The sequence below is a fragment of the Pseudophryne corroboree genome, chromosome 3, assembly GCF_028390025.1.
Source record: "Pseudophryne corroboree isolate aPseCor3 chromosome 3, aPseCor3.hap2, whole genome shotgun sequence".
In the NCBI taxonomy this organism is placed as follows: Eukaryota; Metazoa; Chordata; class Amphibia; order Anura; family Myobatrachidae; genus Pseudophryne; species Pseudophryne corroboree.
In genome coordinates, this window is record NC_086446.1 from 806601258 (window position 1) to 806613890 (window position 12633).

The window sequence follows — 12633 nt, forward strand, 5'->3', positions numbered from 1 at the left end:
TCCCCGCACACGCAGCACAATCATCATCTGGCCGGAACGTGGCATCATATAGAGTCACTGCGGAGATCGTCAGATCATACACAATGGACGATACTGCTCAGTGACGTCATCCACCGCGCTCCCCGCACACGCAGCACAGTCACTAGCTGGCCGGAACGTGGCATCATATAGAGTCACTGCGGAGATCGCCAGTTCATACACGATGGACGATACTGCTCAGTGACATCATCCACCACGCTCCCCGCACACGCAGCACAGTCACTAGCTGGCCGGAACGTGGCATCATATAGAGTCACTGCGGAGATCGCCAGTTCATACACGATGGACGATACTGCTCAGTGACATCATCCACCGCGCTCCCCGCACACGCAGCACAATCATCAGCTGGCCGGAACGTGACATCATATAGAGTCACTGCGGAGATCGTCAGATCATACACGATGGACGATACTGCTCAGTGACGTCATCCACCGCGCTCCCCGCACACGCAGCACAGCCATTAGCTGGCCGGAACGTGGCATCATATAGAGTCACTGCGGAGATCGTCAGTTCATACACGATGGACCGGACGATACTGCTCAGTGATGTCATCCACCGCGCTCCCCGCACACGCAGCACAGTCATCAGCTGGCCGGAACGTGACATCATATAGAGTCACTGCGGAGATCGTCAGATCATACACGATGGACGATACTGCTCAGTGACGTCATCCACCGCGCTCCCGCACACGCAGCACAATCATCATCTGGCCGGAACGTGACATCATATAGAGTCACTGCGGAGATCGTCAGTTCATACACGATGGACGATACTGCTCAGTGACGTCATCCACCGCGCTCCCCGCACACGCAGCACAGTCATCATCTGGCCGGAACGTGGCATCATATAGTCACTGCGGAGATCGTCAGATCATACACGATGGACGATACTGCTCAGTGACATCATCCACCACGCTCCCCGCACACGCATCACAATCATCATCTGGCCGGAGCGTGGCATCATATAGAGTCACTGCGGAGATCGTCAGATCATACACGATGGACGATACTGCTCAGTGACATCATCCACCACGCTCCCCGCACATGCAGCACAATCATCATCTGGCCGGAACGTGACATCATATAGAGTCACTGCGGAGATCGTCAGTTCATACACGATGGACGATACTGCTCAGTGACATCATCCACCACGCTCCCCGCACATGCAGCACAATCATCATCTGGCCGGAACGTGACATCATATAGAGTCACTGCGGAGATCGTCAGATCATACACGATGGACGATACTGCTCAGTGACGTCATCCACCACGCTCCCCGCACACGCAGCACAATCATCATCTGGCCGGAACGTGGCATCATATAGAGTCACTGCGGAGATCGTCAGATCATACACGATGGACGATACTGCTCAGTGACATCATCCACCACGCTCCCCGCACACGCAGCACAGTCATCATCTGGCCGGAACGTGGCATCATATAGAGTCACTGCGGAGATCGTCAGATCATACACGATGGACGATACTGCTCAGTGACGTCATCCACCGCGCTCCCCGCACACGCAGCACAATCATTAGCTGGCCGGAACGTGGCATCATATAGAGTCACTGCGGAGATCGTCAGATCATACACGATGGACGATACTGCTCAGTGACGTCATCCACCACGCTCCCCGCACACGCAGCACAATCATCATCTGGCCGGAACGTGACATCATATAGAGTCACTGCGGAGATCGTCAGATCATACACGATGGACGATACTGCTCAGTGATGTCACCCACCGCGCTCCCCGCACACGCAGCACAATCATTAGCTGGCCGGAACGTGGCATCATATAGAGTCACTGCGGAGATCGTCAGATCATACACGATGGACGATACTGCTCAGTGACGTCATCCACCACGCTCCCCGCACACGCAGCACAATCATCATCTGGCCGGAACGTGACATCATATAGAGTCACTGCGGAGATCGTCAGATCATACACGATGGACGATACTGCTCAGTGACGTCATCCACCACGCTCCCCGCACAATCATCATCTGGCCGGAACGTGACATCATATAGAGTCACTGCGGAGATCGTCAGTTCATACACGATGGACGATACTGCTCAGTGACGTCATCCACCACGCTCCCCGCACACGCAGCTCAATGATATAGTGAAAGACGACATGAACTATATAACGTCCTCTATTGGCGCCCAGTATGTACCCGGCTTAAGAAACGTGTTGGGTCCCACTTACCGTCGTGCAGCTGCACCTTTCCTATAATTCCTTCCACCAGTCCCAGACAGATGGGGTTCCAGGCCAGAAGCAGGTCGGTGGCTGTGGAGGAACAAGACCAGAAAAGGGACGTTAGACATAACAACAGACCGGGGCAGAACAAGGCTGTAACAGGAGAGAACCAGGAGGGACTGACAGCTGTAACACTGTGCCCACTAGATGCATCTATAAGACCTGGCTGTCACTTGCCGGATGCTATGTGGAAGGATCATTTGGGTGCTGGTGCATGGAGCGGAGAGGACGGGGCGAGCCACACCCCAGTAATGAACGCAACTGCGCAGATAAATGAGGCACCAGGGTGATGTCACTTAACATTTATGATAAAATTAAAGTAAAAAAAACTTCATTACAAACACGTTTTCTCACCCCTGATTACATCACCCCGATGGTCGCCCCTGATTACATCACCCCGATGATTACTGACAGCAATAAATACAGTGGAAAAACAGGTCGCCCCCCCCCCCGCCCCCACCAGGGTCTCATTACATTTCCAGGCATTATATTTCTAAATCAGCGGTAATGTGATTACAGGACACGAAGCGTGACCGAGCGCAGGCTGCACCTTCTCTAACGTTCCAGAGGGACAATGATCAATCTGCCCTACACATGAGAGAGAGATAGAGATAGAGATAGAGATAGAGATAGAGATAGAGATAGAGATAGAGATAGAGATAAGAGATAGAGAGAGAGAGAGAGAGAGAGAGAGAGAGAGAGAGAGAGGGCTTTATTATCAGTTAGCAAGTTTTTATTTGTAGAAACTAATAAAAGTAAGACATGACATGTGTGGTTTATAGGAAATGGTGCTTCTATAATTCCCACAGCAAAACCTATGAAAATCCCTTTATTAAAATCTAACCTCAGCCAGCTGTATCATTATCTACTGTATTACTGTATCCAGCAGCCGGATTCCCTGTATCACTGTCCCCTACACCCCACCATCCAACACCACCCCAGGGTAACCATCTACACATCCACAACATCACTGTGCCCTACACCCCACCATCCAACACCGCCCCAGGGTAACCCATCTACACATCCCCAACATCACTGTGCCCTACACCCCACCATCCAACACCGCCCCAGAGTAATCCATCTACACATCCATAACATCACTGTCCCCTACACCCCACCATCCAACACCACCCCAGGGTAACCATCTACACATCCCCAACATCCAACACCACCCCAGGGTAAACCATCTACAATCCCCACCATCTAACATCACCCCAGGGTAACCCATCTACACATCCCCAACTTCCAACACCACCCCAGGGTAAACCATCTACACATCCCCACCATCCAACATCACCCCAGGGTAACCCATCTACACATCCACAACATCACTGTCCCCTACACCCCACCATCAAACACCACCCCAGGGTAACCCATCCACACCCCACCATCCAACACCATCCCAGGGTAACCCATCTACACATCCCCAACATCACTGTGTCCTACACCCCACCATCCAACACCACCCAAGGGTAACCAATCTACACATCCACAACATCACTGTCCCCTACACCCCGCCATCCAACACCACCCCAGGGTAACCCATCTACACATCCACAACATCACTGTTCCCTACTCCCCACCATCCAACACCACCCCAGGGTAACCCATCTACACATCCACAACATCACTGTCCCCTACACCCCACCATCAAACACCACCCCAGGGTAACCCATCTACACCTCACCATCCAACACCACCCCAGGGTAACCCATCTACACCCCAACATCACTGTGCCCTACACCCCACCATCCAACACCACCCCAGGGTAACCCATCTACACATCCCCACCATCCAACACCACCCCAGGGTAACCCATCTACACATCCCCAACATCACTGTGCCCTACACCCCACCATCCAACACCACCCCAGGGTAACCCATCTACACATCCACAACATCACTGTCCCCTACACCCCACCATCCAACACCACCCCAGGGTAACCCATCTACACATCCCCAAATTCCAACACCACCCCAGGGTAAACCATCTACACATCCCCACCATCTAACATCACCCCAGGGTAACCCATCTACACATCCACAACATCACTGTTCTCTACACCCCACCATCAAACACCACCCCAGGGTAACCCATCAATACATCCCCACCATCCAACACCACCCCAGGATAACCCATCTACACATCCCCAACATCACTGTGCCCTACACCCCACCATGCAACCACCCCAGGGTAACTCATCTACACATCCCCAGCATCCAACACCACCCCAGGGTAAACCATCTACACATCCCCACCATCTAACATCACCCCAGGGTAACCCATCTACACATCCACAACATCACTGTTCTCTACACCCCACCATCAAACACCACCCCAGGGTACCCCATCTACACCCCAACATCACTGTGCCCTACACCCCACCATCCAACACCACCCCAGGGTAACCAATCTACACATCCACAACATCACTGTGCACTACACCCCACCATCCAACACCACCCCAGGGTAACCCATCTACACATCCACAACATCACTGTCCCCTACACCCCACCATCCAATACCACCCCAGGGTAACCCATCTACACATCCCCACCATCTAACATCACCCCAGGGTAACCCATCTACACATCCACAACCTCACTGTTCCCTACTCCCCACCATCCAACAGCACCCCATCTACACATTCCCAGCATCACTGTCTTCTAGCCCATCCCTACACCCCACCATCTAACACCACCCATGGGTAACACACATTTTGGTTATTTATTTATTACCAGTTATGTATATAGCGCACACATATACCGCAGCGCTTTACAGATAATATTTGTCCATTCACATCAGACCCTGCCCCAGTGGAGCTTACAATCTATATTCCCTATCACATGTACACACAGTAAACACAGACACATGCACACTAGGGTTAATTTTGCTGGGAGCCAATTAACCTACCAGTATATTTTTAGATTGTGGGAGGAAACTGGAGTACCCAGAGGAAACCCACGCAAGTACGGGGAGAATATACAAACTCCACACAGTTACAGCCATGGTGGGAATTGAACCCATGACCTCAGTGCTGTGAGGCAGTAATGCTAACCACTACACCATCCAACATCACTGTTCCAACCCTACCCCTGTTCATCCAACACCACCCCAGGGTAACTTATTTACACAATGTACTAGCATCATGTATATAATGAATGCGCTATATAATGAGTGCGTTCTAGCTGCATTGCAACTAAGACGCATTTTCAGCAGAAAAGACGCCCGACGCTAGAGGCTGTTTGGCGTGACTGCAGCAAAGATGGATGAGGACGTATCTGTAAAGATCCTTTATGGCCCCTTATAAATAAAGAATTCTGTTGGTGTAATTGCTCACCAGTGATGTAGGTGGTCATTCAGCTATAGCCGAGGGCAGGTGCTGCCTGACACATGGAAATTGTCACATTCTCATCATTTAAAGATGTAACTAATTACGATTTACTATTAAGCGCTCAGTTCCCAACCATATCTCGGAGTTACAGCGGTGATCTATGGGGGTCATTCCGAGTTGATCGCTCGCTAGCAGTTTTTAGCAGCCGTGCAAACGCTATGCCGCCGCCCTCTGGGAGTGTATTGTAGCTTAGCAGAAGTGTGACCGAAAGGATCGCAGAGCGGCTACAAAATAATTTTGTGCAGTTTCAGAGTAGCTTCAGACCTACTCAGCGCTTGCGATCACTTCAGACTGTTCATTTCCTGATTTGGCGTCACAAACACGCTCTGCGTTCGGCCAGCTACGCCTGCATTTTTCCTGGCATGCCTGCGTTTTTCCTGGCACGCCTGCGTTTTTTCGAACACTCCCTGAAAAAGGTCAGTTGACACCCAGAAACGCCCACTTCCTGTCATTCACTCTGCGGCCAGCAGTGCGACGGAAAAGCTTCGCTAGACCTTGTGCAAAAATACATCGGTCGTTGTGAAAGTACGTCGCGCGTGCGCACTGCGCCGCATACGCAGAAGTGACTTTATTTGCATCATCGCTGCGCAGCGAACATTTTTAGCTAGCGATCAACTCGGAATGACCCCCTATGTGTCCAGGAACACTTTGGGTACATCTATTCCATAGAGACTGCGTCCTGAAACCCTCTGTGACTTTAGATTGAACATGTAATATTAATATGCCGGTGCAGGGATGACAGCATGGTCCCTACCAGTAATGGAGGCACTATTGCTTTCTACCCGGTGGCAGTACAGGAGCACCCCAGCCAGACCAGCCGCAGAATACAGGGCCAGGAAGCTGAGACTATCTGACATTAATGTTAATGAGGACGCGAGGATCCGGCATCACCTGACGGCGCTGTGATCTCTCTCGGCGCGCTGGGCAGAAGGTCACACTGAATTATTAAAGACAAGTCTGTAAACAGAAAGATGATAACGTGACACGCTGGGAAACGGCAAATATTCAGGATGCCAAGCATAGCGAGTCCGCAGAGCAGGCCTTTACCCCGGGGGCAGAAACACGATCCAGAAACAGCCCCGTGAGCTCACAGCATGCACCTACTACACAGAGGGGCGGTCCACAGACACCGGGGGGGGGGCCTTATCAGCGCCCCTCGTTCCAGATCCCCCCCCCACACACACACACACAGTCTAACATAATGGACGGTGGATTCCAGACTGTCAGCTGCACGGTGCGTTACCAGACAACGTCAGATACGAGCGGCACCTGAATAATAACCAGTGTTTACTGTGACATTCCCAGCTGCCCGTCGCTCCCACTGAGCTGCTGGGGGAGCGGGGACAGTGGGATAACTGCAGCTCTCCTTCACCAGGGAGCGTCTCAGAACACAACCACAAGAGCTTACAATAATCTACTCCCAGCTATCGGTCACAGGCCTGGGGGGGTGAATTCCTGTCCAGGACCCACAGACCCCTCCAGCTGTCTCATATCACGTCACGGCTTCTCTTACTGCAGGAGGCACAGTAACAGAACCTGCGTTATAATGACACAGGTATAAACGCCGGTACTCCCAGCCGCTGTGCATAGTAACACACGTGCATTTATCTGGCCGGGCCGGTCCGTCTACTGGACATAATGACAGGCCGGGAAGCAGAGCGTGACTACAGAATTATCACCATGCATTCACAGCGCCTGAGCTGCAAGACTACAGGGACATACAGTGTATACCTACAGACGCACAATACGCTGATCAGCTGTACAGGAGCACACTGATCACCTATAGACGAATACGCAGAGTATACTGACCCAGTGTGCAGGAACATACAGCTCCCAATAACAGCAACACAAAGGCGAATATTACACAGCTCAACCACACAATGTACTACACAACACATACTGTACGGTTCCCTATGCACCTATAGCACACGTCTCGCATGTAACACAGGAGTAAGAGCTTCCTATAGAGAAGACACACAGATTACCCATCGCCCCCTCTTATGTGCGGATGACACCGGGATGACACCGGGGCACTAGTGTTGTGCGAGGGCATCACCAGCACAAGATCAGCCCAGTAAGTGCAATCAGTGCACGGCTCTCTGGAATCACACATGATAACAGGGCACCAAGGAGGCGCTGGTCTGGAGTCATCCATAACAAATCATTATCACCATAGCAAGCGACGTGGCAGCTACTAATCCTGCAGACACTGTACAACGGCAGGGGCAATAAGGATTTGCTGCATCCAAAGTCTGAGAGTGATATCCGGTCACCGACAGCACTCACTGTGCAGGACATCCCTACAGTCCCACGTAACACTGCAGAGGACCCCGGGTGTATCCAGTATCCCTGCTCCCCTCCCCTTATAGCCACGTTACATCCCTACAGTCCCACGTAACACTGCAGAGGACCCCGGGTGTATCCAGTACCCCTGCTCCCCTCCCCTTATAGCCACGTTACATCCCTATAGTCCCACGTAACACTGCAGAGGACCCCGGGTGTATCCAGTATCCCTGCTCCCCTCCCCTTATAGCCACGTTACATCCCTACAGTCCCACGTAACACTGCAGAGGACCCCGGGTGTATCCAGTACCCCTGCTCCCCTCCCCTTATAGCCACGTTACATCCCTACAGTCCCACGTAACACTGCAGAGGACCCCTGGTGTATCCAGTATCCCTGCTCCCCTCCCCTTATAGCCACGTTACATCCCTACAGTCCCACGTAACACTGCAGAGGACCCCGGGTGTATCCAGTATCCCTGCTCCCCTCCCCTTATAGCCACGTTACATCCCTACAGTCCCACGTAACACTGCAGAGGACCCCAGGTGTATCCAGTATCCCTGCTCCCCTCCCCGTGTATCCAGTATCCCTGCTCCCCTCCCCTTATAGCCACGTTACATCCCTACAGTCCCACGTAACACTGCAGAGGATCCCGGGTATATCCGCTATCCCTAGGGCCGGCTTAACAATGGGGTGGGTGGAGCTGCAGCTCCAGGCCTCCCATGAAAATAGGCCCACAGTGTCCCCTGCAGTGGTTTTTCCGATCACCACTGTGATGTACAGCCCAGCACATTAGCCTCCTGGCTGCCTGAAGCATTGCCCGCTCAACAACCTTCCAGCAGTAAGGGACTTTACACCTATCCGAACATGCAGCCACGCAGCACCAGGAGGACTTGTGTCTGCCTTCCCGGTATCCGGAACTGAGGGTTAAAATCTCCTCCAACCTACTAACCATCCTTCCCCTCTCACCTTGTCCTGTTACTGGGCTTCTGTCCCATACAGCACAACAGCCAGCCCAGCCCAAACTCCCCCAATACTTACACATGGACTCCAATGTACCGCCAATACTTCAGGCTGCCCTTCCTCACCCTCTCTCTGGTACCCCTGGAGCTGGCAGGCTGCCCTCCCTCACCCTCTCCCCGGGCACCCGCAGCACTGGCAGGCTGCCCTCCCTCACCCTCTTCCCTGGTACTGACAGGCTGCTCTCCCCGGGTACTGGCAGGCTGCTCTCCCTCACCCTGTTCCTGGGTACCCCCAGCACTGGCACGCTGCCCTCCCTCACTCTCTCCTCGGGTACCTCCAGCACTGGCAGGCTGCCCTCCCTCACCCTCTCCCCGGGTACTGGCAGGCTGCCCTCCCTCACCCTCTCCTCAGGTACCCCAGCACTGGCAGGCTGCCCTCCCTCACCCTCTCCCCCAGCACTGGCAGGCTGCCTTCCCTCACCCTCTCCCCGGGTACTAACAGGCTGCCCTCCCTCACCCTCTCCCCGGGTACCCCCAGCACTGGCAGGCTGCCTTCCCTCACCCTCTCCCCGGGTACTAACAGGCTGCCCTCCCTCACCCTCTCCCCTGGTCCCCCCGGTACTGGCAGGCTGCCCTCCCTCACCCTCTCCCCGGGTACTGGCAGGCTGCCCTGCCTCACCCTCTCCCCGGGCAGGCTGCCCTCCCTCACCCTCTCCCCTGGTCCCCCCGGTACTGGCAGGCTGCCCTCCCTCGCCCTCTCCCCTGGTACTGGCAGGCTGCCCTCCCTCACCCTCTCCCCTGGTACTGGCACGCTGCCCTCCCTCACCCTCTCCCCTGGTACCCCCAGCACTGGCAGGCTGCCCTCCCTCACCCTCTCCCCGGGTACTGGCAGGCTGCCCTCCCTCACCCTCTCCTCAGGTACCCCAGCACTGGCAGGCTGCCCTCCCTCACCCTCTCCCCCAGCACTGGCAGGCTGCCTTCCCTCACCCTCTCCCCGGGTACCCCCAGCACTGGCAGGCTGCCATCCCTCACCCTCTCCCCGGGTACTAACAGGCTGCCCTCCCTCACCCTCTCCCCTGGTCCCCCCGGTACTGGCAGGCTGCCCTCCCTCACCCTCTCCCCGGGTACTGGCAGGCTGCCCTTCCTCACCCTCTCCCCGGGCAGGCTGCCCTCCCTCACCCTCTCCCCTGGTCCCCCCGGTACTGGCAGGCTGCCCTCCCTCACCCTCTCCCCGGGTACTGGCAGGCTGCCCTCCCTCACCCTCTCCCCTGGTACCCCCAGCACTGGCAGGCTGCCCTCCCTCACCCTCTCCCCTGGTACTGGCACGCTGCCCTCCCTCACCCTCTCCCCTGGTACCCCCAGCACTGGCAGGCTGCCCTCCCTCACCCTCTCCCCGGGCACTGGAAGGCTGCCCTCCCTCACCCTCTCCCCTGGTACCCCAAGCACTGGCAGGCTGCCCTCCCTAACCCTCTCCCCAGGCACTGGCAGGCTGCCCTCCCTCACCCTCTCCCCAGGCACTGGCAGGCTGCCCTCCCTCACCCTCTCCCCGGGTACTGGCAGGCTGCCCTCCCTCACCCTCTCCCCAGGCATTGGCAGGCTGCCCTCCCTCACCCTCTCCCCAGGCACTGGCAGGCTGCCCTCCCTCACCCTCTCCCCGGGTACTGGCAGGCTGCCCTCCCTCTCCCTCACCCTCTCCCCTGGTACCCCCAGCACTGGCAGGCTGCCCTCCCTCACCCTCTCCCCGGGTACTGGCAGGCTGCCCTCCCTCACCCTCTCCCCGGGTACTGTCAGGCTGCCCTCCCTCTCCCTCACCCTCTCCCCTGGTACCCCCAGCACTGGCAGGCTGCCCTCCCTCACCCTCTCCCCGGGTACTGGCAGGCTGCCCTCCCTCACCCTCTCCCCGGGTACTGGCAGGCTGCCCTGCCTCACCCTCTCCCCGGGCAGGCTGCCCTCCCTCACCCTCTCCCCTGGTCCCCCCGGTACTGGCAGGCTGCCCTCCCTCACCCTCTCCCCGGGTACTGGCAGGCTGCCCTCCCTCGCCCTCTCTCCTGGTACCCCCAGCACTGGCAGGCTGCCCTCCCTCACCCTCTCCCCAGGCACTGGCAGGCTGCCCTCCCTCACCCTCTCCCCGGGTACTGGCAGGCTGCCCTCCCTCACCCTCTCCCCAGGCACTGGCAGGCTGCCCTCCCTCACCCCTGGTACCCCCAGCACTGGCAGGCTGCCCTCCCTCACCCTCTCCCCAGGCACTGGCAGGCTGCCCTCCCTCACCCTCTCCCCTGGTACCCCCAGCACTGGCAGGCTGCCCTCCCTCACCCTCTCCCCAGGCACTGGCAGGCTGCCCTCCCTCACCCTCTCCCCAGGCACTGGCAGGCTGCCCTCCCTCACCCTCTCCCCAGGCACTGGCAGGCTGCCCTCCCTCACCCTCTCCCCAGGCACTGGCAGGCTGCCCTCCCTCACCCTCTCCCCAGGCACTGGAAGGCTGCCCTCCCTCACCCTCTCCCCAGGCACTAGCAGGCTGCCCTCCCTCACCCTCTCCCCAGGCACTGGCAGGCTGCCCTCCCTCACCCTCTCCCCTGGTACCCCCAGCACTGGCAGGCTGCCCTCCCTCACCCTCTCCCCAGGCACTGGCAGGCTGCCCTCCCTCACCCTCTCCCCAGGCACTGGCAGGCTGCCCTCCCTCACCCTCTCCCCAGGCACTGGAAGGCTGCCCTCCCTCACCCTCTCCCCAGGCACTAGCAGGCTGCCCTCCCTCACCCTCTCCCCGGGCACTGGCAGGCTGCCCTCCCTCACCCTCTCCCCGGGTACTGGCAGGCTGCCCTCCCTCACCCTCTCCCCTGGTACCCCCAGCACTGGCAGGCTGCCCTCCCTCACCCTCTCCCCAGGCACTAGCAGGCTGCCCTCCCTCACCCTCTCCCCGGGCACTGGCAGGCTGCCCTCCCTCACCCTCTCCCCGGGTACTGGCAGGCTGCCCTCCCTCTCCCTCACCCTCTCCCCTGGTACCCCCAGCACTGGCAGGCTGCCCTCCCTCACCCTCTCCCCAGGCACTGGCAGGCTGCCCTCCCTCACCCTCTCCCCGGGCACTGGCAGGCTGCCCTCCCTCACCCTCTCCCCAGGCACTGGCAGGCTGCCCTCCCTCACCCTCACACCGGGCACTGGCAGGCTGCCCTCCCTCACCCTCTCCCCGGGCACCCCTGGTTCTCTCACCCGGTCGGGCAGTCAGGGCCCCGTCCTGGCGGCTGCACCATAGCGCCGTGTCCCCGCTCTGCAGGATGTACTGGTCCTTGGCCTGGAAGAGCTCCATAGCCGGAGTCATCACGGTGTCATTCGCCGGAGCGTCCGTCTTGCTGCGGGCGTGGTGACAGCGGCGGCTCCCGGCTCTCTCCTGTCACTGAGGCGCCGCCCCCGGCTCCGGACATGGTACAGCCCCGCCTCCCCGGCTCTGGACATGGTACGGCCCTGCTCCCCCTGACTGCGGACGTGGTGCAGTCCAGCCCCGCCCCCTGTGCCGGGACCGCTCCCCTATGAGTCGCTGATTGGCGGTTACAGATGGCCACGCCTCGCATATTCCAGTGGCGCTGCGCTGCGGGCCAGGTCACCTGGTGGCCGGGGGGAGCAGTGTCTGAGGCGGCGAGCGCTGCTGGTCCCCGTGTAGCTGCGCATTAGCCCCGGCTGGGAGTAAGATGGTGGCGGCTCTCCTG

General features: G+C 57.6%; 1 protein-coding gene across 1 annotated transcript in view; it reads right to left on the bottom strand.

The window, feature by feature from the left end:
* The window catches only part of INPP5F (inositol polyphosphate-5-phosphatase F), a 277691-nt gene extending 265266 nt beyond the window's left edge, over nt 1-12425 (bottom strand). The window contains exons 1-2 of the mRNA XM_063962697.1: nt 12140-12425; nt 2247-2327 (exon numbers count right to left, since the gene is read on the bottom strand). Of these exons, the coding sequence (XP_063818767.1) occupies nt 2247-2327; nt 12140-12248 (190 nt within the window). The 5' untranslated portion in view covers nt 12249-12425. The remainder of the gene's footprint in view (nt 1-2246; nt 2328-12139) is intronic.
* Between the last annotated feature and the right edge of the window lie 208 nt (nt 12426-12633).